Below are 27,980 nucleotides of genomic sequence, written 5' to 3' on the forward strand. Positions count from 1 at the left end.
GCCCTTCTCCAAATCCCATCAATTACTCCCTCCGTAGGCTCCCGCTGCTCACGTGAGTTAGTTATAAAATGGAAAAGGTGTCCGTTTTCTCGCTGGTGATTAAAATAAACGCCTTATGAAGCACCAAGAAGGCATTTTCAAATACAGAATGCAAACCACAATGTCTTATTCAAAACTCACTCAAAAATAAATCTATCATTACCCACCATTTCCTTAATTATTATAAATATAATGGTCAAGTAATTGGTACAAAGTGCTCATCAACAAAAAATCATTTAGAGAAAGATAATACATCTCAGAAATTGTGTTTGTTTCATTCACAGGACTCCTCAGAGACCAGCTGGCTCCTCTGGTCACCCTAAACAGTCCTTTCTGCCTTTTGCACACGGCTGGTGTTCAGCCATTGATCTGTGACTGACTGGGTAGGGGGATGGTTTGGTGGAGTGATACAGCTTTTCCCTGCAATCCATCTGGGGACAGCCAAGTCCAGAGAATGCTGCCTATGAGCATAAAGTGAAACATAACTTTAATGCTCGACTGCACAACTAATACTTTAAATGTCTATGAAAACAGCCTTTTGTAGTGAGACAACTCATTAGAAAGATTAAAAAACTGTGAGCACCACTCATCTCATTTTCAGTATTTAAAACTAAAAAAAAAAAAAAACCACTAGCAACTAGGCTTGGTTTAATCTGCCAACTGACTGGACCCCAGAGTGTCCCACTTCTATGAAAATCTACCTTATGAACCACAGTGGGCTAAGGAGCTGTAGCTTCACACCCCTCAGACTTCCCTAAGGGATTGTCAGCAAACACAGGTGGGATTTGTTTTTAAAATGCCCAGTAGGGGAGCTGGAGAGACAGCTCAGAGGTTAAGTGCACTGTCTATTCTTCCAAAGGTCCTGAGTTCATTTCCCAGCTCACAGCCATCTATAATGAGATCTGGTGCCCTCTTCTGGCAGACAGGTACACATGCAGGCAAAGTACTTTATAAATAATAAATACATCTTAAAAAACAAAAAGTCCCAGTAGGGGCTTCCTTTTTGGAGCCACCGAGCGGGGAGGGAAGAACAGAAGAGCTGGAGGATGGGGAGGAGCACTGTGGACCACTGCCTTGCCGCCGCCACAGGACAGCTGTGGAGAGAGGAGCACTGTGGACCACTGCCTTGCCGCCGCCACAGGACAGCTGTGGAGAGAGGAGCACTGTGGACCACTGCCTTGCCGCCACCGCGTGACTGCTGCACTCAGAAACTCAGCACAGCTGGGAAGGAGTACACAAAGTCAGGGCAACAAGAAGCCCTGAGCCAGGGGTGGTGGCCCCCACTTTTAATCCCAGCATTCAGGAGGCAGGGCGGTCAGAGCTCTGTGGTTTCTAGCCATCCCTGTCTATATGAGTTCCAGGACAGCCAATTCTCCAGGGGCCTGGCCATGAGGACCAGGGTACTAGACAATGGGAGACTTGCTTTAAGATGGAGAAGCACAGATGAGGCAGAGATCCAGTAAGAGGTGAGTATGTGGGTTCCCCTCGGCAGGAGGTGAGTACGTGGGTTCCCCTCGGCAGGAGGTGAGTGTGTGGGTTCCCCTAGGCAGGAGGTGAGTGTGTGGGTTCCCCTCGGCAGGAGGTGAGCATGTGGGTTCCCCTCGGCAGGAGGTGAGCGTGTGGGTTCCCCTAGGCAGGAGATGAGCGTGTGGGTTCCCCTAGGCAGGAGATGAGCGTGTGGGTTCCCCTAGGCAGGAGATGAGCGTGTGGGTTCCCCTAGGCTGGAGATGAGCGTGTGGGTTCCCCTAGGCAGGAGGTGAGTGTGTGGGTTCCCCTAGGCAGGAGGTGAGTGTGTGGGTTCCCCTAGGCAGGAGGTGAGCGTGTGGGTTCCCCTAGGCAGGAGGTGAGTGTGTGGGTTCCCCTAGGCAGGAGATGAGCGTGTGGGTTCCCCTAGGCAGGAGGTGAGTGTGTGGGTTCCCCTAGGCAGGAGGTGAGTATGTGGGTTCCCCTAGGCAGGAGATGAGCGTGTGGGTTCCCCTAGGCAGGAGGTGAGTGTGTGGGTTCCCCTAGGCAGGAGGTGAGTGTGTGGGTTCCCCTAGGCAGGAGGTGAGTGTGTGGGTTCCCCTAGGCAGGAGGTGAGTGTGTGGGTTCCCCTCAGCAGGAGGTGAGTGTGTGGGTTCCCCTAGGCAGGAGGTGAGTGTGTGGGTTCCCCTAGGCAGGAGGTGAGTGTGTGGGTTCCCCTAGGCAGGAGGTGAGTGTGTGGGTTCCCCTAGGCAGGAGGTGAGTATGTGGGTTCCCCTAGGCAGGAGATGAGCGTGTGGGTTCCCCTAGGCAGGAGGTGAGTGTGTGGGTTCCCCTAGGCAGGAGGTGAGTGTGTGGGTTCCCCTAGGCAGGAGGTGAGTGTGTGGGTTCCCCTAGGCAGGAGGTGAGTGTGTGGGTTCCCCTAGGCAGGAGGTGAGTGTGTGGGTTCCCCTAGGCAGGAGGTGAGTGTGTGGGTTCCCCTAGGCAGGAGGTGAGTGTGTGGGTTCCCCTAGGCAGGAGGTGAGTGTGTGGGTTCCCCTAGGCAGGAGGTGAGCGTGTGGGTTCCCCTAGGCAGGAGGTGAGTGTGTGGGTTCCCCTCAGCAGGAGGTGAGTGTGTGGGTTCCCCTAGGCAGGAGGTGAGTGTGTGGGTTCCCCTCGGCAGGAGGTGAGTGTGTGGGTTCCCCTCGGCAGGAGGTGAGTGTGTGGGTTCCCCTAGGCAGGAGGTGAGTGTGTGGGTGCCCCTCGGCAGGAGGTGAGTGTGTGGGTTCCCCTCGGCAGGAGGTGAGTGTGTGGGTTCCCCTAGGCAGGAGGTGAGCATGTGGGTTCCCCTCGGCAGGAGGTGAGTGTGTGGGTTCCCCTAGGCAGGAGGTGAGTGTGTGGGTTCCCCTAGGCAGGAGGTGAGCATGTGGGTTCCCCTCGGCAGGAGGTGAGTGTGTGGGTTCCCCTCGGCAGGAGGTGAGCGTGTGGGTTCCCCTCGGCAGGAGGTGAGTGTGTGGGTTCCCCTAGGCAGGAGGTGAGTACGTGGGTTCCCCTCGGCAGGAGGTGAGTGTGTGGGTTCCCCTAGGCAGGAGGTGAGTGTGTGGGTTCCCCTCGGCAGGAGGTGAGTGTGTGGGTTCCCCTCGGCAGGAGGTGAGTGTGTGGGTTCCCCTCGGCAGGAGGTGAGTGTGTGGGTTCCCCTCGGCAGGAGGTGAGTACGTGGGTTCCCCTCGGCAGGAGGTGAGTGTGTGGGTTCCCCTCGGCAGGAGGTGAGTGTGTGGGTTCCCCTCGGCAGGAGGTGAGTGTGTGGGTTCCCCTCGGCAGGAGGTGAGTACGTGGGTTCCCCTCGGCAGGAGGTGAGTGTGTGGGTTCCCCTAGGCAGGAGGTGAGTGTGTGGGTGCCCCTCGGCAGGAGGTGAGTGTGTGGGTTCCCCTCGGCAGGAGGTGAGTGTGTGGGTTCCCCTCGGCAGGAGGTGAGCATGTGGGTTCCCCTCGGCAGGAGGTGAGTGTGTGGGTTCCCCTCGGCAGGAGGTGAGTGTGTGGGTTCCCCTCGGCAGGAGGTGAGTGTGTGGGTTCCCCTAGGCAGGAGGTGAGTACGTGGGTTCCCCTCGGCAGGAGGTGAGTGTGTGGGTTCCCCTAGGCAGGAGGTGAGTGTGTGGGTTCCCCTCGGCAGGAGGTGAGTGTGTGGGTTCCCCTCGGCAGGAGGTGAGTGTGTGGGTTCCCCTCGGCAGGAGGTGAGTGTGTGGGTTCCCCTCGGCAGGAGGTGAGTGTGTGGGTTCCCCTCGGCAGGAGGTGAGTGTGTGGGTTCCCCTCGGCAGGAGGTGAGTGTGTGGGTTCCCCTCGGCAGGAGGTGAGTGTGTGGGTTCCCCTCGGCAGGAGGTGAGTGTGTGGGTTCCCCTAGGCAGGAGGTGAGTGTGTGGGTTCCCCTCGGCAGGAGGTGAGTGTGTGGGTTCCCCTCGGCAGGAGGTGAGTGTGTGGGTTCCCCTCGGCAGGAAGTGAGTGTGTGGGTTCCCCTCGGCAGGAGGAGAGCATGTGGGTTCCCCTAGGCAGGAGGTGAGTGTGTGGGTGCCCCTCGGCAGGAGGTGAGTGTGTGGGTTCCCCTCGGCAGGAGGTGAGTGTGTGGGTTCCCCTAGGCAGGAGGTGAGTGTGTGGGTTCTCCTAGGCAGGAGGTGAGTGTGTGGGTGCCCCTCGGCAGGAGGTGAGTGTGTGGGTTCCCCTCGGCAGGAGGAGAGCATGTGGGTGCCCCTAGGCAGGAGGTGAGTGTGTGGGTTCCCCTCGGCAGGAGGTGAGCATGCAGGTGCCCTTAGGTAGGAGGTGAGCATGTGGGTGCCCCATGAAGCATTTTCCTCTTTTTCTTTATACATGTCTGAAATTTTTCAAGACAACATTTTTTCAAAGAGATAAAGAGGCAGCGAGAGTAAGCACAGGCTTCTCTCCAATCCAGCTAAAGGGGACACGTGTCTCTGCACACGGCCTCTCCACCATCCCTGTCCCCTCCGAGTACAGCAGGGACACTGGGCATTTTGCTAAACACGAACCATGTGGGGTCCCAGAGGGAGAGCTCAGGGAAAGGACGGCGAGCTCACAAATACACTGCCAAATATCCGCCCTGGGCTTGCCTCTGACCTTCAAGTCTAGGTGACCTTCCTTCTCCAGGAATCTGCCTTATCACACCTGGGTTTCAAGGTTCAAGTTCTGGCTGAGCATCCTTTATCCGAACCATTTAGAATTGCAACTGTTTCTGATCTGGGGATATTTTCTACTTGGAAACATTAGCATATATACAATGTACCTTGGTGATAGACACAAGTGGCACTAGTTTCCCTTTGCCGGCTTGACACAAACTACAGTCACCTGGGAGGTGGGAAGTCACCTGAGGAAACATCTCCATCAGAGAGACTGGCCTGGGGGCCTGTCTATGGGGCATTTTCTTACAGGCCCCCATCTATCTGGAGTCCCGGGTCCAGCTCAAGAGGATGGTGGAGATGATTTTTTTCTCACAGTGTGGAAAGAGTCTCCTATTTATGGCCTCAGCGCTACAAGTGGCAAAGCCAAGGTTGACAGCAGGTGGGGCCAGCTTGGCTTACACTGTTCCATGACACTCTGTTTCCCCTTACAGAGGTGGAAGGGTACTTACAGGGAGTTTGTTTTGCAGTGTTTGGATGTGGCTGTTTCTAAGGCAAAGAGGAGATATGGGGACAGGGCAGGTCCCACAATCCTCTTTCCTGGCCACACGCAAGGCAATGGCTCTGAGCTTGGGACAATACAAGGTGAAGCCAAAGTGCCCAGGGAATAAGGGACGGAGACCCAGAAAGGCAGACGTCACATGTGTTCTCTCACGTGAATAATGTAGATTTAAGAATTATACACATGAAAGAGGAAAGGGGATCGGAGAGGGGAGGCAAGAAAAGACACGGAGGGAGAAGTTACTATGGTAAGCTTGCATGGAAAAACGCCACGATGAAACGCTATTTTCTATAATAAAGCTATAATCATAAAAATTATTTGATTAAAAAAAAGGGTGGGCAAGACTGATTTCACACAGCGCGACCACAAGGGCCTAGCTGCCTCCCCGACCCCACACTCAGCACCCACACACTCCACGTAACTTCAGGCTCAAGGGCTCCACTGCGGGCTTGAGAGTGATGTCTTACCCAGGACACCAGCTGCAGAGGCATGATCCAGACTCCAGGGCCAAGGGGCTCAGAGTGGAAAAAACATGAACAAACGTATCCCCGAGGCTTGGTGAGTTATCCCTGCTCCAAGCATGCCCAGAAATAGCTGGGGGGCGGGGGGGAACCGAAGCAGATGGCAGAAGGAAGGGGGCTGGGGGTCCTGTCACACAAGAGAAAGTTTGGAGCAGGAAAACGCGCAGTGCACACTCATTTGTCCTTACTTCTACTCGTGAGCTTCTGTGCCCTAGGAGGCATGGAATTATCTCTAAGGCACTGGCCGAGTCTTGCCCTCAGCACTGGACACTGCTGCCTGATCACAGCTTCAAGCCTGCGTGACCTCTATGGCTGCCCTTCATCAAGCATGCCAGGCTGGCATCTTGTCTTGGCCCCTCGCCTGCTCATCTGCTCCTGCCTGTGTATACCTGTTTTCAGCTGCGTGGATCCTCCTGCCATCCTGGCGACTCTGGCTCCTGGCACGGAGCGCCTAAAAGCCCTTGAATCTTGCTGAGTAATAGGTGTGTATTTAGCTCTTTACAGGGAGCCTTTCAGCCCTGAGTGTAGGTGCAGAGGTGACTCTCAGTGACCTCAAGATGGGAGCTAGTGGCCAGAGGAAAAAAATCACGTATTTAAGCCCCCTTTTCCTCTCCACTCATAAGAAACCCCAAGGAGGAAGAGAGAGAGAGAGAGAGAGAGAGAGAGAGAGAGAGAGAGAGACAGACAGACAGACAGACAGACAGACAGAGACAGAGAGACAGAGAGAGACAGAGAGAGAGAGACAGAGAGAGAGAGAGACAGAGAGAGACAGAGAGAGACAGAGAGACAGAGAGACAGAGAGACAGAGAGACAGAGACAGAGACAGAGACAGAGACAGAGACAGAGAGACAGAGACAGAGACAGACAGAGACAGAGAGATGGAGATTGAATTCAGTCACCAATGGCCAATGACCAAGTTATTTCAATATAATGGAAGTTTAGTACAAACTCTGAGGCAATGGAGCTAGCTGAGGGATCTTGTAATTTGGTGAATGCATGAAGGTTCTGGAAGGATCCTCAGAGGACAGACAGGAAAGATGCCTGCCACCACCCCTCACCACGCCATGTCCCCTGCATGTCTTCCAGGTGACTATTCCTAGAATATATGGACTGTACATAGAATCCTTTATAATAAACTGCAATCGTAGGAAAAGCACTTTCCTCAAGGCTAAATTGTTTCAACAGATTATGAAATCCAGGTTTAGGGGCCATCTTAGGCATCCTCTGATTCGCAGTTGGTTAGGCAGAGATGGAGGTGGCCTGGGAGGGGTCCTGCCCATTGGTAGCTGCCATCTCAAGTAGGTACAATCTGGATTGAGGTTTTAATGTCCAGGATTTAGGTTTACTCTGGCTAGGTAATGTCAAAGTTGAAGTATGGGCCATCCAACTGACACTGGAGAATTAGGGAATTTGTTGTTTCGGGGTCAGGAAAGGCACTACAACTTTTATAATAACCCTGTGCTGACATTTCTCTTAGATGTAGCTAGCATTCTGATGCAGCCAGGAGATGCATTCTCCATGGAGAGACTGTCAAGTGGGCCAGGCCACAGCCATCACATGAGTATCGCCAATACTCAGTCGGCTGACCACAGCCGCCATTACTTCTTGTCTGGAGTATTATATCCTGCAATGGGCTCTCCAACGTCTACCTCTGCCCCTCAACAGATCAGCTACAGGGACACTTTGATATTTGTTCCCTTCTCTATTCCAGAGACCCAGGGCCATTTAGTCAGATGTTCAAACCTTTTGATGCTTTTGACACTTTTTTGTTTTTGTTTTTCGTTTTTTGTTGTGTTTTTTTGGCCTTCCCCAAGTTAGATCCTAAATGAATCTAGATCTCAAACTGATGCTGAGACTTCCCAAGGGGCAAGGCAACCCCTTCAAATGTGCTTTCTGCCTTATGAAATGAGTGTTCGTTATTATAAGACTAATAAAGATTTATTTAGGCTGTTGAATTGAGTACAATGCATTATCAAACCTTCTAAAAAATTCCTAGCATTCTCTAATCTAGACTTTATTCATATGGGGAAACTAAACTTCACCTGCTGCAGAAGTTCTACCATACGCCTAGAAAACTTCTTTTTCCACAGCACACCCTAGCGTCACCCCATCTATCACAATTCTGGTTATTATTTGCAAATGTTGGGAGCTCCAGAAATGACGTTATACTTTTGTTCCATGCTTTCTGCTCTGTAACCACAGCAGCCCACGTCTCCTGCCGCTCACTTATTGCTGCTTGTGTGCTCCAATTATTCCTGGAAAACCATACTCGGCCCTTCAGCTTCCTCCTGCTTCCCTGCGCTCTGGTCCAGGCAGTGACAGTGGCTGTCACTGGTGTCCATTCCAGCTCCAGGAACTGCTGAACAGGAAGTCCACGAAAGCCATGGCATCCTGACTCTATCACCTGAAGAAGCATCTAGCTCAACATCTAGAAATTACGAAGGCCACCCTCCAGACTCAAAAAATAGGTCTTTGTCTTTCTTTTAACTTTCCTAGACATTCCTTCATTCAGTGCCTGAGTGCTTGAATGCTGGAGTCCCAACAGACGCTTCCGGTGGTCCTCAGTGAACATGAGGATGGGTGAGAAATAGATTTGGGGAAGGACGTCTCATATTTCTTTGAATAGGAGGGGATAAAAAAGACTCCCCTTAGCCAAATTCATCTTTTCCTCTATTCAACCTGATCCTGTCTCTAGCCTGCCTGGCCCACTAAGTTTGCTTAGAACCCACCCTCGGTGTCTAGTCACCTTCACCAAACCATGTGATCATCATTCTGTCGGGTCCAGTTTGGTAAGACCCTTCCTTCCTCTAACGGCTCTTCTTAGTGATCTCCCCCGCTGCCTCTGTTAGAATTCCTTCAGATCAGCTCAAGTCTGAGCAGCAGCAGAGACATGAGGGAGCTGAGTGACAACTGTGTGTGTAGACATAGATGCGTGTGCTCACGTGCGTATGCGTGTGTTGCTGGTTCTGACATTCTTGATTTTAGTAAAGTGAGGATCCTAACGTACCTACAGCCCATACAATGTCATCTCCGAAAAAACACACTCAACTTTAATCCATGTTTCCTTTTAGATATAAATAGGATTTACTGCCTGTGGTAGTGACTGCAAAAGAAGCCGCATGGTTGGGCTTTGTCCTGACGGTTGACAAACCATAGTGTCAGGACCAGTGAGTGGTTCTATATAACTTCTGCAAATGAAATTTCTTAAAACAAATCAGCCGACTGTTAAGTTAGACAAAAACAGTTTGCTTTTCATTTGTAAAAGCATCTACTTCCAAAATTAAGGGGGTGGGTACCACAGAGGAAGGACTTGAGAAACTTAAAAAAAAAAAAAACCTACAGAATACTGCAAGGAGCCGTGGGTGGTGAACGCTATGCACACGCCTCTCATCTCTAACTATAGAGCATCTGTAATGTAAAGAAACTAATTTCAGGTGACTTCTCACAGTTCCAGCAAATACAGAAGACAATTGAATATGCCAGATGCTTGCTTGGTGGTACCCATACGCATTCATACACTATAAAACCAACTAAATGTGATGGTGTGAGCATGTAATCCCAGCACTGAGAGAGTGGACAAGTTCAAGGTCAACCATGAGTGTGTAGGCAGAATCTGCTCCATAAATACTCCTGAGAATGCCAGGGAACCACCTCTCCTGAACAAGTAACAGTGTTCTTATTTAATGTGCAGCTTTCAAAAACTAGGGTAGAAACACTGATTAGTCTGTTTGTTTGTTTTAAATTACATTGTTAGTCTTCCAAGTTTGAAAAAGTAAAACTTGAAAAATTTTTTAAGCTGTTGGTATCACTAGGTTAAAATGTCAAAACTTTCTTGTTTTTGTGGTACTAAAATTCAGTTTTCGAACCTGTCACTTTCCGTACATTATTCGAGTAAGAGTTGCACTCTGAGCCAGGTGGTGGTGGCACACACCTTTAATCTTAGCACTAAGGAGGCAAAGGCAAGCAGATCTCTGTGAGTTTGTGGCCAGCCTGGTCTACAAAGTGAGTCCAGGACAGCCAGGGCTACACAGAGAAACCCTGTCTCGGATAAACAAAAAGCAAAACCAAAAACATATGTATACATAGTACATTATGTATGTATGTACTATGTAAAATAACCATAAAAAAAATGAAGCTGTCAACACGAGGAGGGAGGACACGGGCGGGGTTCGAGGGAGGGCAGCTGGAAGGAGCTGGAGGGAGAAAAAGGAGGGCAAAAGTGATGTGATCCCATTTCAATTTAAAACATTCAAAAAGAAAAAGAACACGTATAAATTTCAATTCTAATGAATAAACACACAATTTAGTATAAGCCCTTAAGCTTGTAAGAGTTTATACTCATGGGGACAGCATGATGGCTCAGAGGACAAAGGTGCCCTTTACCCTCTACCAAGGCTGATAACCTGAACTTGCTCCTGGAACGTGGGAGAAAGAAAGAAGACCTACTTCTAAAACTAGTCCCTTGACCTCCACACTCATGAGTGTACATACACATAAGCAAATGAATAAATGATCATTCAAAACATTAACTATTTACCTAGTTTCCTCAGTTTCCATGGCCACTTCCGGAACAGCTGTCCTTGAAAATGATAGACCGTTCACGCTTCCTTCTGCTTAAGGCTTGTTTGTGTTTGCTGTCAGCTCTGAGAGAAGCTCTTCCTGGCTGGTGAAAAGCCAGATTCCCCCAGCATTGTCATCATCTGACATCAGAAAACATCGTGTTTTGTGCCTGTGTCCTGGATGCTGCTCTGATCTGATAAGGTTGTCTTTTTAAAAGCAAACCAGTATTGGCTGGCTGTGAGTTTCCAGCTTTCCCCAGCGGCGAGCTGAACTTCTTGTCCTCTGAGGCTTTTCTATGTTCCTTGTTGGAGGTGCAGAGTAAAGATGCCGTGGAGCTGTTTGGGTAGGGTACTGCCCACCCTCATCTCAGGAGGTACAAAACACTTGCTGTTAGGAGAACTCCTCCCAGATCTGCAGCTACGGGCATCTTGGCTTTACCGAAAACATCCTGAAAGAAAACACAAGATAAAGAAAAGAATAAGGAGAATACTCAAAATGTGTGCACTGAAAACGCACTCTGTGCAGAAGACGGGCAGGTCCTTAGCTTGAGTGACCTATTAAATATGAAGTATCATTGTGCCGAACCTCTGCCAACCAACATGACATTCTCCTTGTCCCCAGCCTCCCAACAAAACACACAGCAACAAACACACATGCGTTACCAGATACGGTGGCCTCTGAAATAATAAGCCTATCTATTTAACAACCTAGCTCAGTGCTCGGGTTCTCTGATTTCTTCCTACTGTAAATCCCACTTCCCACGCACCACACCTTCTTTGAGGAACACTCTTACAATCCTTACCTCAACTTAACACGGACAACATCTCATGTTTGAAAGATGAATATTAAGCTCACGGAATGGCTCAGTGAGCGAAGTGCCAATTGTCCACATATGAAGACTTGAGTCCAGGTACCCAGAATCCATGAAAAAAAAAAGCATGTGCACATGGGAACCTGTGTATAGTTTACACATAGGAACATAACACACACACACACACACACACACACACACACACCAAAAACACTTGTCTAAGAAATAGAAAATATGCCTGTTGGAAGGGCTTTAAAACTGCAAATCCTTGAAACAGCCTCACTATTTAAGAAATAAAGTGGAAAGATGACGAACCTTTGCAATGGATACAGGGGTCCTCCCAAGACAGTCCTCACCTCTGAGTTCACCATTAAGAATTGGGAGCAGTCCATTTATGGGGAAAGCTAGAGTCTTTCAATATTCCATTCAGAAGGAAGAACAGTTGAAGACTAGGTTAAATCTTAATTTCAAAAGCTGAGAAATAAGATCATGGGATTGACCCCCAAAGAAAATGAGTGAAGATGGGAAGATAATTAATGACAGGGGACCAAAAGTGTTTTGGAGAACAGCACCAGTTGGTTCTAGAAAGACAGTACTGGAGTCGGCAAACCCTGTGAGAACTGATCCTAAGAAAGCAGGAAGTTGGAATAAAAGCTGAGAACGCAAACTGGGCTAGTGCACAAGAGATTCATGAGGGGCCTGCCGGTTCCCTGGGGACAGCAAAGCATGGCCTCTAACCCTCAAAGGGAAGGGCAACTGCTGGTCCCAGTCATCTGGGAAAGAAGAAAACATCATAGAACCTTCTGGAGGCTTCTCACCACTAGCGAATTCTGCAATCTCTTTGTGCCTAACTTTCGACATCTGTAAAACATGGCCATGTGCCATCCACGAACAGTGTCTCCATAAAAACCTACTGAACTGTGACTAAAAGCACAGCGTGGGTAGTTTGTGCAAGTTCTAGATGCCTCTGTCTGTGCTCATATAGGTTACATTCTATGTACCTATGACATGGCGTGACACAGTTTCTGTCCACCAATTCACATGCTTCCTCCAGGTGTAAATGATGTGTGCCCCGCAGTGACTGTGAGGGGATGAGGGTGGACACTCCTCCTGGACAGCTGTTGAATCCATCAATCACGTGGCTCTGAAATCTGGAGCTTCGGCCCACGATTGACATAAGCATTGAGTCTGTGCCATGGTCTCTTTGCCTTCTCGGCAAAATATCCCATTTTGGAAACCCGAGTTTCACAGCGAGGCTTGGCACTGCGTGGCTTGGTTTAGGGAGCAGGAAGAAAGACATGCCAGCTTCAGTCACTAAGTGATGCCAAAGCGTCTGTGAATTACACCACTTGAGATAAACAGCCATGAATCCAGGTGTAAGGCACAATGTCACAACCCTTCCAGTGGAGTCTGTGTGACAACCGTTACTACAGAGCCCGAGGTGACAGCCCCCATTCAGAGGAGAGCCTCCTGGAACAGGTCTGATTGTTTTGGGAACATTCTGACTGTTTTCTCTTTCCGCCTTTTACTTTTCTTATCAAAGAACATTTCAGACGTAACTGTGTTGCTAGGCGATCCTAAACTTGAAACTGCAGCCAACGGTCATTCAGTCACGTTTACCACTAAGTTCTGTTCCACTTACTAATAAAAATATGGCTAAGAATTAGTCACCAGTGAATAGTTCAAATTATGTCTTACAAATAAAAGTTTGAGTAAAACTCTTGATAGTGGCAGATGAGCTAAGAAAATGAACTGTCTTGACTCACAGATGTTTGGCATAATGAGAGAACATTGACCTTTGATAAAGAGGGCACCTGCACTGATACCAATCTAATGACTTTATGAATGATTGTTCAAGATTGATGACAACATAATTACACTGCATCCTGTATTTTTGAATTGTATGGGGAAAAAATGTGTAACCACGAAAAAACATGCCCGTTTCAAAATGTATAAAACATGGCTTGCTTATCTCCAAAATACACTCAGGCGCAGACCCAATCCTGAGTTTTGTCTCTGTTTGTCACTCACCTATCTTATGCCCACCGACACTTCGAGAACTCCCGAGGTAGCACAACCTGTAAGCAGCTCACCAGGATCTCTTAATCCAAGGCTGTGCTTCAGTAGAGGTGAGCAGTGAGCAAAGAGTGGAGAACAAAGGGATCTGGGCTGCAATAAAGTGAACCGAAGCAGCAAGGTCAAAGCCGACCTCCTAGAAGCTAGAACAGAGATGCCTGGCGGTTACCTAGTAAATGAGAAGAAACCCTTTCTATGGGATGGGCACAGAAACATAAGTATGAACACCTTAGTGCTTTGTCCTATATAGCATTTCTGTTAAATTGCAGGGCCTTTGAATAGACTTGAAACAGCTGGTGACACACAAAGCGAAGGCGTGTGGATAGAACTTGGTGGGCACTGGGGCAGTCCTCTCCTGAGGCCCTCCGTGGTGCCGCCGTGCTTCTGGGAAGGCATCTATTAGAATTGCTTCACGTCCCCAGAAACAGTTTATTTAACCCATTTATAGCAAATAGGTGTAGCGCTGCACCAGGCCCTCTCCTGAGAGGAGGGAGGGTACACATGCATCTGTGAATAAAAACTAAAAATTCATGCCGCCAAAAAAGTTCACAAGCAGTAACAGTCCCCCTCACTCCCCATCCCCCCGGCATGGCAAAAACTTACCCTTGAGTGTCTTCAATAGAAACCAGAAACCAAAGCAGACTTCTAACCCTCATCTCCCTTAGTGACGCCCCCATCCTCTCAGGTCAGAGCAAAGCGTGAGTCAGCAAAGAGTGAACTGGCTTGAAACAGAATCTTTGCAAAATGAAAAAGTCAGATGAGTTCACCCTGCAAATCAATAGACCAAGACCTAGCACAGTGGGCCCTGCCTTGTGTCAATGACGGTGGCCTCATGGGCCATAGGCCGTAGAAAAGGTCATGATTGCCACATGATCGCCTCGTATGCCTCTCCAACCGAGTGCAGAAGTAAAGTGCATTTACACAAGCCCCCATGAGGGGCTAAAGCCGCCGGGTGTGTACACCTGCACACAGGGATTTTTATGGGACACATATAGCTGTGAAAACACACCCTACTTCAGCTTCAAGGAGAAAAACATCAAAGTGTTTTCCCTGGTGTTCTGAAGCGCTTGGTGTGACCCAGGCCTTTCTCATCTCCTTTGCTGCCAATGCCTCCAAAGCCGTCTGACTCCTCCTAGCTCTCTATTTCCAGTTCTGGATCATGGACACAGGAGGCATTCAGTGGTGTGAACAATTCAGCCACTCTGTGTACAAATCACACCCATGGCCATAAACTCTCATTTCCAGGTCATAAGAGCCAACACCTAGCTTTATATTTTGAATTCAAGTTCAAGTTGATTGTGAGTCATGTAGAGCTGACTGTGGTAGGCAGGGATGTGTGGCTATTGAACTGGCAAGAGAAGCCACTTACAGATAAAAGTTTACATAAACAACGCACACACAAACTGTATGGCATGTGAATACTAGCTCAGCACAGCTGCTAAGAATACATTAAAATAAACATGGTTACAATCTAGTAAGTTCGACAAGAGTTGATGAGTAGCATGCACATTTAGCTTTTAGAAGACACAGAGAATTCTCTCATTTGTTTACAAAGCTACCTTGCTGGAGAAGCCCACCAAGTGCCACCATGCCAGGGTCGTGTGCATCTGTCACCTACTATCTGAGATGGGGTTGTTGAGCTGTTCTCGGTCCCATCTCAAAAGTAGGGAACCCTGGAGCCACAAGGGGTTAAATGCCAGAACTGCTATTAAATGCTGCTGCCTTTCTAAACTGAGTCTATCTCGAAATAAATCCATTCAGAGTCCCGGGCTTTTCTTTTTTCATTCTTAGATGGGTCTCTGAGGAATATAACGACAAGTTGGACAAATACATCCTTCGGGACCTGAGTTTTCTTAAAGCAGTCACTCTGCACAAGCATTTAACAAAAACACTGATAAATAGAAATAAGTGGGGGGCAGGTCTTGATGGGAAGTTGGCCTAGATTGAATAAAATGCATATGCTGAGCTTCAGACAACAACAAATTCATATCTTTAAGTGCAAAACATCTATTATTTAATCCAACAGTAACATTTTTGCTTCTGTAGCATTGTAAGATTTAGAAAATAAAAGTTATAAATATATGCATAGCTAGTTAATTTCAATTTCAGTGAATAATATTTTAGTGTGCATATCTTATACACAATTTGTCTTACAAGGAATTTCTAAGGGTTAAATGTATCATGTTAAACAAGGGGAAATGCCAAACCTACTGTTGTATAGAAATGTGCACAAATTCCGGCTACCTGTGAGACTCACATATACGCTCCTTTCTGGTGTTTGGCAGTTTAATGAAATAAAGATGCTTATGAAATTTAAGCCACGATTGACTGCCTTTAAGTTCTTATCTTTTTGGAACAAGTGAAAGACTATCGACTGCTAAGCCTTTCTCTTTTGGCCTGCATAACAGCCACACAACAAACACAACCGGAAGCAGAATCCTAAAAACAAATGTCTGTCTGGATGCTACATTGTTGTAAGGGGACCGAAGATGGCTCCATACAAAACCGGCCATCAGTGTGATTCCCTCGGGCCTCCTGTTACCTTAAATCCCAAGTACAGTGGGAAGAGCACCACACCAAGAACCAGAGCTTGGAGTTTGGGGTCTGAAAACTCGGCAACCTTTTTAGCAAGAAAAGCTACGTTGAGTCAACCTTTCCTTTTTCAAGTAAGAATACGCTGGGTTTCGACTTCCTTCATCTTGTAGGTTTTATAACCTACAGACTGAATCACTTGTGATTTTGAGATTTTTTTTTGACCACACAAGTAAAAAGCATTTTAATCTGATTGAATTATTTCTGAGGCAGTGAGTATAGTCCAAAGAGAGCTGTCCAGACCATATACGGTGAACTCTAACAAAAGTTAAAGAGCCAGGCAGTGGCAGTGCACGTCTTTAATCCCGGCACTCAGGAGGCAGAGGTAGGCAGGCCTCTATGACTTCGAGGCCAGCCTCGTCTACAAAGGGAGTTCTGGACTGCCAAGGCTGTTACACAGAAAAACCCTGTCTTGAAAAACAACAACAAAAAAGTTAATGAGTCTCTCCCCGAATGATAAGAATAAATGGTTTTCTAATAGGTGAAAAGAGAAGTTAACAGAGCTAAAGCCACACATCCTGGTCCCCAATTGCTTCTTCCAGTTTCGCTGTGTTCTTTCTCTCTCTCTTTCTCTGGGAAGAGTACAGCATCTCCCTCCTACACACTGAAATCCAGCACGTGTTAAGCAAAGAGTTTAAGGGAAAATAGCAAGGTGAAAGAAAAAGTAGAAATTAAAAATAGTCACAGGATTGGCAATGCCTTTAAAGAGTGAGTGTTTGCCTGTGCTATCCAAGATCAGAATAGCAACGGGACTTGTTCTGACTTCCAATTTGGCACCCACTACATTGATCACATTTAACTGTCCTCACTTGGACTCCTGGTGAACAAGGCCAATAGAGTGGTTGTTACTGCCACCATGATGTATTAAGGGAGAGGTATGCAAGAGGAATCAGCCTTCCTTACCCCCAGAGAATAGTCCTGTGGAAGCAAGGAAGCATTGATTTCATAGGTCAAAGGTATAAAAACAGCTTGGTAGAACAGTGGGGAGCACTCAGCTCAAAGCAAGGGCTGATTAAGATGCTCACAGCCAAAAGTCAATTTCTAAATTCATTTTTTTGAGGGAAAACTAATATGTGAAGCTATTTGGCTTGTTTCATAGATGAGTGGATAGACATATATATGTGTGGATGGATGGATGGGTGGGTGGGTGGATGGGTGGGTAGGTGGATGGATGGGTAGGTATGTGGGTGGATAGGTAGATGGATAGGTGGGTGGATGGATGGATGGGTGGGTGGGTGGGTTGGTGAGTAGATGGATGGGTGGGTGGGTGGATGTATGGGTTGGTGTGTGAGTAGATGTATGGGTGGGTGGGTGGATGGATGGATGGGTGGGTGGATGGATGCATGGATGGATGGATGGATGGACAGACGGACGGACGGATAGGTAGGTAGGTGGGTGGGTGGATGGATGGGTGGGTGGGTAGATGGATGGATGGGTGGGTGGGTGGGTGGGTGAATGGATAGATGGGTAGGTGAATGGATAGATGGGTAGATGGATGAATGGGATGGGATATGATTGAGCCAAATACTAACCAGCCATGCTCTGCCTAGTCCAAGCTAGATGTCTTCACAAACATTTGGTGTCTCAATGATACTCCCATCATGTAAGCAGTGACCATTAGTGTCTTGAGCTGAAGAGACACTGAGGCATGAACTGTTAGTGACTTCCGGGGTGGGGGGCCGAGGCATGAGGACCGAGGATTCCGTTGAGCTGACATTCCAGCCAGCACGGAGCTGCTGAGGGCCAGTCCAGCAGAAAGCACAGGACTCCTGTAAGCTGTCTTTGTTCTTCAAAAGCTGTGACTGAACTTTTCTTCTGATGGGGAGAATAGGAAACATCAGAACCACAGGCAACAGCTCCTAAAGCCATTCCTCCAAGCTGAGCACAGCAGGAGGAAACAGCAAGCCGCTAAAAGCTAGTGGGATGCCTTTGAATGGACCTAGAAAGAGTCTTGAGGATCACAGGGGCAAAAACTTGGGGGTCCAAAAGCCAAGAGTCATAAAGAAAGGATGAAGAAAACTGGGAACTGCACAGAATGGGGCTGACTGGCAAGACAAAGGGCAGAAGCCGGTTAGTCATCTGCCGCACTCAGGAGACATGAGAACCTTCACACTGCTCTAATTCTTTTCTGGCTGACAGGGGGTGGCTTTAAAAAGTGTCATATGGCAAATAGATGGGACTGCTTGTGAATTACTTCTGTCTGGGTTGGTGCAGAAAGAAAGAGTTCCCACCAACATGGGTTTGTGCTTAGAAAACACCTGGAGTCAACCCCCACCCTGCCTTCGGCTGAAATGGAGGAGACTTTGTGTGTGTGTGTGTGTGTGTGTGTGTGTGTGTGTGTGTGTGTGTGTGTGTGCCATTTTCAGAGACACGGGGAGTAAGAGTAAAGCCAAAATTATGGGCATATTAGTCTTAAGGCAGCACTCTTCACTGAGATACTGACTTTAAGAAAAACACAGGCAAGCAAAAAGGGCCGCAGAGTGGGAATGAAGTTTGCTGAAATTACAGAACTCTTTCTAAGAATTTAATTATTTCCTAGAATGAAATGAAATAAGATTATTTGTTTATTCATTCATTTATTCATCCGTTTATTTATTTTTGGCCATAAGGCTTTCCTGTATCATTATATAAACTAACTGAGAAACTGACTAGTTAAGAACATACTATTAAAATTAGGGCGACTACAGATTAAGCAATAAACTATTATTCTGAGACCGCCACTATAAAAGTCCCAGGAGACAAGACCCCGTTCTTCACTACAGCAAAGGCTCCCGTGTGACCACCCTCAGCACCCTGGAGTGGACATTAAAAAGACAAAGCCTGCAGTCAGAGCCGCTGGAACTAAGACGCGGGTGGGGGTGGGGGTTGCAGTGCGGGGCGCATCGCCTCACCTAAAGATGCAAGGGCTACAACTCCTCACCGGTGTACCGGCAGCCCCACAAGCCGGAGCCTCTCCGTCCTCCCCGCGGCCGCAGATGCTGAAGACTGTGGTCCAGGGCCCTGACCAACAGCAGGGGCAGCCCGACCGCCCTCATGGGCTCCAGCAGAACACAACTCCCGACACAGCTGTCCTTAGATTAGATGCAGCCCGAGGGACCCGAGAGACTTACGTTGGCGGTCATCGACCAGCTCTTCGGGCCTCTGTGTGCCTTTTGTACCATCAGCAGTCCCAGCGTGACCGCCACTGCATTCAGCGCAGAGCTAGGAGAGTGCGGCAGTCACAGCTCCCCCTACCTAGCTGCCCTTTCTTTCTTTCTTTTTTTTTTTTAAAGAGATAGAATCATCTCAGCTTCAGATGATGCCGTTAATGCCACAGACAGTGTTGTGGATCATTGAGGTTAAAAAAAAAAGTCACGACGGAAGCTTTCTTTTCTTTCTTTCTTTCTTTCTTTTCTTTTCTTTTTTTTGGTAAAGATTAACTTTATGGGAAGCACATGGCCTTAAAGTGAAGACATTCCTCATACAAGGCTGGTGCCTTGGACTTCTTATGTGGTCCTTCCTAGCCTCATAAAGAGTTCAGAACAGACAGATCCTACGATATGCTTAAAAGAAAACTAAAGGCTGCCATGGTGATACTTGTTGGTGATTCCAGCACTTAGAAGGTGGAGGGAGGAGGATCAGCCTCCCGTACATAGTGAGTTCAAGGACAGCCAGTCCCAAAATGGATGGATGGATGGATGGATGGATGGATGGATGGCAGGCAAACAGGTGATTGCTAGTCATAGTGCGAGTAGCACAAGCCCAGATAAAGCAGTATGCCGTGTGTCACATCCCACGGTGCCTTTGTTCACTACTGCATACAGACATGAGGTTCCAAGTAGATATCAAAAATCAAAAAAGCATTCCCTCAAAACGTTGTAAAGTGCTCTGCAGCTGTAACTGGTGCCGGTGTTAATGGCTCCTGTCAATTTAATGACGGAGACAATGGGGGTAATAAATGCCTTCTTGCCACAAACTGGGACATGGGATCCCAGTAGCACCAGGCTTTGTGTGCAGCTCTGTTCCCCTGGCCTCGGTGCACTGTGTTCTAGTTACAGTGTCAGGTACAACAGGCTGCTGCATCCTGTGAGTGGGGAGTGCAGGCCAGCCAGAGCCCAGGGAGACTGGAAGCTCCTGTTCGCTGTGCCCTTGGGGAAATTACCTAATTCGGCTCAGCCGGCTCCAGACTGTACAGGCTCAAGTGCTGTCTCTGGGGAGAGGCATTGACTTCAGAAAAGGCACTCTGCTTTGCTGTGCCCTAACCCTTCCCATGGGACCACTCATCATACCAAATCTAACAGCCTTTCTTCCACACCATAGACTCACAGAATCCTATTAGTCATCCCTCAGTATCCATGGAGATTGCTTTCTGGAGACTGCCAAAATCCAAAGATGCTCAAGGCCCTTATCATAAAAGGGACAGTAAAAGGCCAGGTTTGAAACTGCACAATGGGTAAGGCCACTTTTTGCACAAGCATGAGGACCCGATTTCAGATTTTGCACAAGCAGTTTGTTAGTATCCACAAACAGCGTTGTGAGGCCACATGCCTGGAAGCCCATAGCTCAGTGTGGTTAAGATAGGTAGAACTTCTAGTCTCCTGAACTGGGGAGCTCGCCCGCCGGATCCGTGAGAGACCCTGCCTCAAGAATATAAGGCAGAGGCCCGCCCTCCCCCACTGGGTTTGGAGTGTAGGCCTGCAAGTATACACACATGGTGTGTATGGGGGATGTAAGTAAATAAAGGCAGTGCAGATTTACATAGAACCTGTGTGGTTCTCTGGAGTCCTCACAGGAACACATTACCCAGCCCAGGAACGCTGTGCAAGCGGCATTGGTTGAGGAGGGGATGACGCCAAGAGCAAAAGTCTGCACGTTTTGAAACAGATGCGGCTTTGATAAAATATATTTTAAATCCACAGTTGGTTTGAGGACCCGGATGGGAAACCTGTGAGACGTGAGAGAAAGGGCGTCTCAAGTGAACTCACTTAGGAGTCCCACCAAAGTGCTGGGAGGACTGGGAGCAGTGTGGCTAATGGCTGTGTGCTCCCTGCGCAGTGCTGGGAGGACTGAGAGCAGTGTGGCTAATGGCTGTGTGCTCCCTGCGGAGTGCACACTGCCTCTTCCCAGCTCCTCGGATCTAATGGCACATTTCAGACCTAGTTAACTGCAAACCAGGGAGTCATAAATCATGTGTGAGTCTTCGCTCACTGGCTCCACCCCAGCAAGGAGGTCCTGAGGAAGATCTCTCTCCCCACCCCACCCCACACATTCCATATAGGAATGCTGAGATTGCTAAACTACGGGCAGGAAGAGCATTGGATCCTTTGCACCAGAGGGCTGCCTCCCCAGAGGAAACTCCAAAGTCAAGGAGAGGCTTCCTTGGAACAGTGGAAGCCAGGTAGCTGGGAGGGGCAGGGAAGGTTGGAAAGGAAAGATGAGACAAGAGCTGAAGTGTTGCATTGGCAGGTGAGTTGTGAGAAAGACCCTGAAGGTAATCTTAAGAAAAAAAAATCAGGGGCAATAAATGGACTTATTGCCAAGCCTAACTGAGCTCAATTCCCAGGCCCCACAGGGTGGAAGAAGAACCAAGAACAGATCCCTGAAAGTTGTCCTCTGACCTTCACATGCACATTGTAGTGTACACACACACACACACACACACACACACACACACACACACACATGCTCACACACACCTACACAAGATCAACATTTAAGTATAAAAGAAAATCTATTTTTTAAAAAAAGAAATGTTTAATTTAAAGAAGTTCTAATATAGATTGTACAGTGTGACTCTTTCCAATTTAATTGTTTTTCTTTTTCTTTTTAAAATTAATTTATTCAGATTACAACTCAATTGTTATCCCATCACTTGTATCCTCCCATCCCTCCTGCTTTCACCCTATTCCCCTTCCCTAAGTCTATGACCAAAGGAGGGACTTCCTCCCTCACTATATGGTCATAGGCTATCAAGTCTCATCTTGGTAGCCTGCTTATTCTTTCTCTGAGTGCCACAGGCCTCCTCACCAAGGGGAAGTGGTCAAATATGGGGCACTAGAGTTCATGTCAGAGTCAGTCCCTGCTCTCCACACAACTGTGGAGAATGTCCTGTCCATTGGCTAGATCAGAGTAGGGGTTAGATGTTTACTGCTTGTATTGTCCTTGGTTAGTGCAGCAGTTTAAGCAGAACCTCTGGGCCCAGGTCCGCCTATCATGATGTTCTTCTTGTACGTTTCTAGGACCCTCTGGATCCTTCTATTTGCCCATAGTCCTGTATTTCTGTTATCTAGAGTCTTACCAATATGATGTCCTCAAATCTCCTGATAAGTGAAGACTTTCATAGGGAGTGCCTTTTGGGCTAGTGTCCAATTATAAATGAGTATATACCATGTGAATCTTTCTGCTTCTGGGTTAACTCATTCAGTATGATCATTTCTAGTTCCATCCATTTGTCCAGCAATTTCGGGATTTCCTTGTTTTTAATAGCTGAGTAGTATTCCATGGTGTAAATGTACCACAGTTTCTTTATTCATTCTTCAACAGAGGGACATTTATGCTGTTTCCACGTTCTGGCTATTATGAATAAGGTCACTATGAAGATGATTGAGCATATGTCCTTGTTGTGTGCTGGAGCATCTTCTGGGTATATTCCAAGGAGTGGAATAACTGGGTCTTGAGGAAGCCCTATTCCCACTTTTCTGAGAAAGCGCCAGATAGATTTCCAAAGAGGTTATACAAGTTTGCATTCCCACCAGCAGTGAAGGAGTGTTCCTCTTTCTCCACATCCTCGCCAGCATGTTGTGTCACTTGAGTTTTTGATCTTAGCCATTCTGTTCAGTGTAAGATGGAATCTCCGAATGGTTTAGATTTGCATTTCTCTGATGACTAAAGACATTGAGTATTTCTCTAAGTGTTTTTCAGCCATTTGATATTTCTCTGTTGAGAATTGTCTGTTTAGTTCTGAGCCCCACTTCTTAATTGGGTTATTGGGTTTGGTGGTGATTAATTTCTTGAGCTCTTTATATATTTTGGAGATTAGACCTTTGTCAGATGTATGGTTGGTGAAGATATTTTCCCAGCCTGTGGGCTGTTGCTTTGTTCTGTTGACAGTGTCTTCTGCCTTACAGAAGCTTCTCAGCTTCATGAGGTCCCATTTATTAATTGTTGACCTTAAGGCCTGAGCTGTTGGTGTTCTGTTCAGGAAGTTGTCTCCTGTGCCAATGTGTTCCAGGCTCTTCCCCACTTTTTCTTATAACTGATTTGGTGTCTCTGGTTTTATGTAGAGGTCTTTACTCCACTTGGACTTGAGTTTTGTACGTGGTGATAAATATGGGTCTAATTGCATTTTTCTACATGTAGACATCCAGTTAGACCAGCACTATTTGTTGAAGATGCTATCCTTTTTCCGTTGAATAGATTTGGCATTTTTGTCAAAAATCAAGTGACCATATGTGTGTGTATTCATTTCTGGGTCTTAGATTCTATTCCATTGATCAACCAGCCTATTACTGTGCCAGTACCATGTTGTTTTAATTACCGTTGCTCTATAGAACAGCTTGAGATCAGGTATGGAGATTCCTCTGGATGATCTTTTATTGTATAGGATTGTTTTAGCTATTCTGGTTTTTTGTTTTGTTTTGTTTTTCCAAATGAAGTGGAGAATTGATATTTCAATGTCTGTAAAATTTGTGTAGGTATTCTGATAGGGATTGCATTGAATCTGTAAATTGCTTTTAGTAAGAAGGCCATTTTTACTATGTTAATTCTCTCAATCTACGAACAAGAGAGATCTTTCCATCTTCTGATGTCATCTTCAATCTCCTTCTTCAGAGATTTGAAGTTTTTTTCCAAACAAGTCCTTCACTTGCTTGATTATAGTTACTCTTAGATATTTTATATTGCTTGTGGCTATCGTGAAGGGTGTAATTTTCCTAATTTCTTCCTCTGCATGATTGCCATTTGGATATAGGAAGGCTACTGACTTTTTTGAGTTAATTTTGTATCCAGCCAATTTCCTGAAGGTGTTTATCAGCAGCAGTAGTTCTATGACAGTATTTTGGGGGTCACTTGTGTACACTATCATAATGCAAATAGGGATAATTTGACTTCCTCCTTTCCCGTTTGGATACCCTAGATCTCTTTTTATTGTCTGATTGCTCTGGCTAGAACTTCAAGAACTATATTGAAGAAATATGGAGCGAGTGGGCAGCCTTGCCTGGTCCCCTATTTAGAGGAATTTCCTTGAGTATTTCTCCATTTAACTTGATGTTGGCTATTGGCTTGCTGTATATAGCCTTTATTATATTTAGGTATGTGCCTTGTATGCCCGATCTCTCCAAAACTTTAAACATGAATGGGTGTTGGATTTTGTCAAATGCTTTTTCTGCATCTAAGGAAATGATCATGTGATTTTTTTCTTTCAGTTTGTTTATATGGTGGATTACATTGATGGATTTCCATATATTATACCATCCCTGCATGCCTGGAATGAAGCCTACCTGGTCATGGTGAATGATATCTTTGATATGTTCTTGTATTCATTTTGTGAGTATTTTATTGAGTATTTTTGCATCAATATTCATAAGAGAAATTGGTCCAAAATTCCCAACAAAAAGTTGGGTCTTTGTGGGGTTTAGGTAGCAATGTGACTGTGGCCTCATAGAGTGAATTTGGTAATGTTCCATCCATTTCTATCTTTTGAAGTAGCTTGAAGAGTATCAGTATTAGCTCTTCTTTGAAGGTCTTGTAGAATTCTGCACTGAAACCATCTGGCACTGGGCTTTTGTTGTTGTTGTTGTTGTTGTTGTTGTTGTTGTTGTTGTTGTTGAGAGACTATTAACGACTGCTTTTATTTCTGTAGGAGAAATAGGACTATTTAATTTGTTTATCTGATCTTGATTCAATTTTGGCAAGTGGAATCGAGCAACAAAATTGTCCATTTTCCTTAGATTTTCAAATTTTGTTGCATATCTGCCTTTAAAGTAGGATTTTATGATTCTTTGTATTTCTTCAGTGTCTGTTGTTATGTCTCCCTTTTCATTTTTGATTTTGTTAATTTGGATAGTGTCTCTCTGCCTTTTAGTTAGTTTAGCTAACAGTTCTTCTATCTTGTTCATTTACTCAAAGAACCAGCTCCTGGTTTTGTTGATTCTGTGAATTGTTCTCTTTGTTTCTAATTTATTGAAACAAACTCAGCCCTGCCTGAGTTTGATTATTTCCAGACATCTACTCCTCTTGGATGTTTCTGCTTCTTTTTTTCCTAGGGTTCCCAGATGTGTCATTAAGTTGCTTATATGAGATGTTTCCAATTTCTTTATAAAGGCACTTAGTGCTCTGAATTTTCCTCTTAGCACCACTTTCAATGTGTCCCACAGATTTGGGTATGTTGTTCTTTCATTTTCGTTGAATTTCAGGAAGTCCTTAATTTCTTTATTTCTTCCCTGACCATTAAATAGAAAGTTGTTTAGTTTCCAGGTATGTGTAGGCTTTTTGATATTTCTCTTGTTGTTGATTTACAACTTTAGACCATGGTGATCTGATAGGGTACAAGGTATTATTTCAATCTCCTTGAATCTGTTGAGGCTTGCTTTGTGACCTACTATATGATCAATTTTGGAGAAGATTCCATGGGGTGCTGAGAAGAAGGTATGATCCTTTGTGTTTGGGTGAAAAGTTCTGTAGATATCTGTTAGATCCATTTGATTCACAATGTTGGTTAGTGTACTTATTTCTTGGTTTAGTTTCTGTCTCGCTGAGCTATCCTTTGGTGAAAGTGGGGTGTTGAAGTCTCCCACTGTTAATGTATGGGGATCGATGTGTAGTTTAAGCTTTGTTAATAGTTCTTTTACAAATGTAGATGCCCTTGTATTGGGAGCATAGATGTTTAGAATTGTGATGTCCTCTTGGTTGACTTTACCTTTGATGAGTATGAAGTGACCATCTTCATCTCTTTTGATTAATTTTGGTTGAATGCCTATTTTATTAGATATTAAAATCACTACACCAGCTTGCTTCTTGTGTCTGTTTGCTTGGAATACCTTTTCCCAGCCTTTTACCCTGAAGTAATGTCTATCCTTGTGGCTGAGATCCGTTTCTTGAATGCAGAAGAATGTTGGGTCTTATTTATGCATTCATTCAGTTAGTTTGTGCCTATTTATTGGAAAATTGAGACCATTGATGTTGGAGGATATTAGTGGCCAGTAACTGTTAAGTCCCTTGTTTTTGATGTTGGTTGTAGTAGAGTGTTTGTGTGGTAATGTTTTTGTGATGATGTAGTTAACTATTTCCCATGTAATTTTGGTTGTAGCTTGTCACTTTGGTTTGGACGTTTCCTTCTAGTAACTTCTGTAAGGCCGGATTTGTGGACAGGTACTGTTTGAATTTGTTTTTGTCATGGAATATCTTGTTTTCTCTATCAATGATTATTGATAGTTTCGCTGGGTGTAGTAGTCTGGCCTGGCATCTGTGGTCTCTTTGGGCTTGCAGGACCTCTGACCAGGCCCTTCTGGCTTTTATGGTCTCTGCTGAGAAGTCGGGTGTAATTCTGATAGGTTTGCCATTATATGTTACTTGGCCTTTTCTCTTGTCACTTTTAATACTTTTTCTTTGTTCTGTATATTATGTTTTTTTATTATTATGTGGTGGAAAGATTTTTTTTCTGGTCTATTTGGTATTCTGTAGACCTCTTGTATGTTTAAATGCATCTCCTTCTTTAAATTGGGGAACTTTTCTTCTATGATTTTGTTGAAGATATTTTCTGGGCCTTGGAGTTGGGCGTCTTCTCTTTCCTCAATGCCTGTTATCCTCAGGTTTTGTCTTTTCAAGGTGTCCTTGGTTTCTTGGATGTTTTGTGTCAGGAATTTTTCAGATTTAGCATTTTCTTTGATGGTTGCTTTGAGTTCTATGATTGTATCTTCTAGCCTGAGTTTTGTTCCTCCATTTCTTGGATTCTGTTAGAGAAGCTCAGCTCTGTGTTGCTTGCTTTATTTTCTAAGGTCTCTTGTTCCTGTTTTTCTTCTGTTTGTACCTTTATCATTCTTTCTATTTTCATTTTCAGATTTTGAACTGTTTTATTGATTTCCTTCATCTACTTGTTTGTATTTTCCTGAATTTCTTCCAGGGCCTCTCTATGGGCCTCTTTTATGTCTTCAACCTGTTTGGTTGCATCTTCCTGCATTTGTTTATGGATTTTATTCATTTCTTCCATTATCATCTTCATTACTAAGGATTTGTGGTAATTTTCTTGTATTTTGATTGTGTTTGAGTTCTCAGGGTTGCTTTCTTTGACATAGCTGGCATCTGGAGATGCTGAATTGTTCTGGGTTTTGTAGTTTGCATTCTTACACTGGCCTTTAGTCATCTTGCTATATCTGATGTTGGGAGGTAGCTTCTGGTGTCCTTCACTGCTCATTGAGGGTGGATAGTTGGTGAGTGATTAAAGGTCACGTGCCTTTGCCTGTGGGGATCAGGGAGTTCTTCCCTGGAAGAGGCAGGTGACCTGGTTTCCACTCCAGGAGACTTTGCTCTACACCTTAGGCTACTGACTGGGTCAGCAGAGGTAGGCTTCTGACTGATCCCTCCTGCGCTACTGAGGCGATTCAGACCAGCTATGTTGGGGCCGCTGTTTAATTTTCTGTCCTAATCCCTCAGGGCTGTTCAGACTCTCCCAAGCACATGGGAGACCCTGCTGGGCCTGTAAACTGGCCAGGCTGGGCCATATCTGCCCAATTGTGTAGGCCCACACTGCTGTAGCCCGCAGTCAGGTTCCTGTCCCGACCAGTCTAGATAGTGCACCTTTGGCAGTTCAGTCCCCTGAGTTGTGGCCACTCTTCAGACCTCTGCCCTGACCCCTCAGGGTTGTCCAGAATCTCCCAAGAGCGTGGGAGACTTCACTGGGCCATGGGGACTGGCCAAGCTGGGTTTTATCTGCCCAAATGTGCAGGCATGGACCACTATGGCAGGTATATAGGTTCCTGCCTGGACCTGTTCAAGTAGCACAACTGTGGCAGTTCAGCCCCGTTGGTCTGGGGCCACTGCTCATTTTTTTTTTGTCTCAACCACTGAGGGCTGTCCAGTCTTTCCCAAGAGCGTGGAAGACCCTGCTGGGCCATAGCGACTATCCGGGCAGGACTTTTTCTGCCCAATTATGTAGGCCCAGACTGCTGTGGCCCGCAGTCAGGTTCCTGCCTGGACCAGACTAGAAAGTGCACCTTTGGCAGTTTCGTTGCACTGAGTTGTGGCCACAGTTCAGGGCCCTGTCCAGACCCCTCAGGGCTGTCC

General features: G+C 46.3%; 1 protein-coding gene and 1 pseudogene across 5 annotated transcripts in view; one reads left to right on the forward strand and one right to left on the reverse strand.

Moving 5' to 3' along the window:
• Positions 1 to 18,935, reverse strand: part of SACS (sacsin molecular chaperone) — a 74,790-nt gene extending 55,855 nt beyond the window's left edge. For 2 of the 4 annotated variants that reach the window (XM_084767457.1, XM_084767453.1), the window contains exons 1-2: positions 18,614 to 18,925; positions 10,221 to 10,691 (exon numbers count right to left, since the gene is read on the reverse strand). In XM_084767457.1, coding sequence (XP_084623583.1) covers positions 10,221 to 10,240 — 20 coding nt within the window. In that variant the 5' untranslated portion in view covers positions 10,241 to 10,691; positions 18,614 to 18,925. Of the gene's footprint in view, positions 1 to 10,220; positions 10,692 to 17,254; positions 17,330 to 18,613 lie in introns of those variants that run through there. The other 2 variants (XM_084767454.1, XM_084767455.1) reach the window with 2 other exon arrangements.
• Positions 18,620 to 27,980, forward strand: part of LOC311589104 (small ribosomal subunit protein eS6-like) — a 64,178-nt pseudogene continuing 54,817 nt past the window's right edge. Inside the window, exon 1 of the transcript in view lies at positions 18,620 to 18,931. The product of the transcript in view is annotated as a small ribosomal subunit protein eS6-like (transcript). The remainder of the gene's footprint in view (positions 18,932 to 27,980) is intronic.

The sequence above is a fragment of the Acomys minous genome (genome assembly GCF_964271855.1).
Source record: "Acomys minous genome assembly, chromosome: 18".
NCBI lineage: Eukaryota > Metazoa > Chordata > Mammalia > Rodentia > Muridae > Acomys > Acomys minous.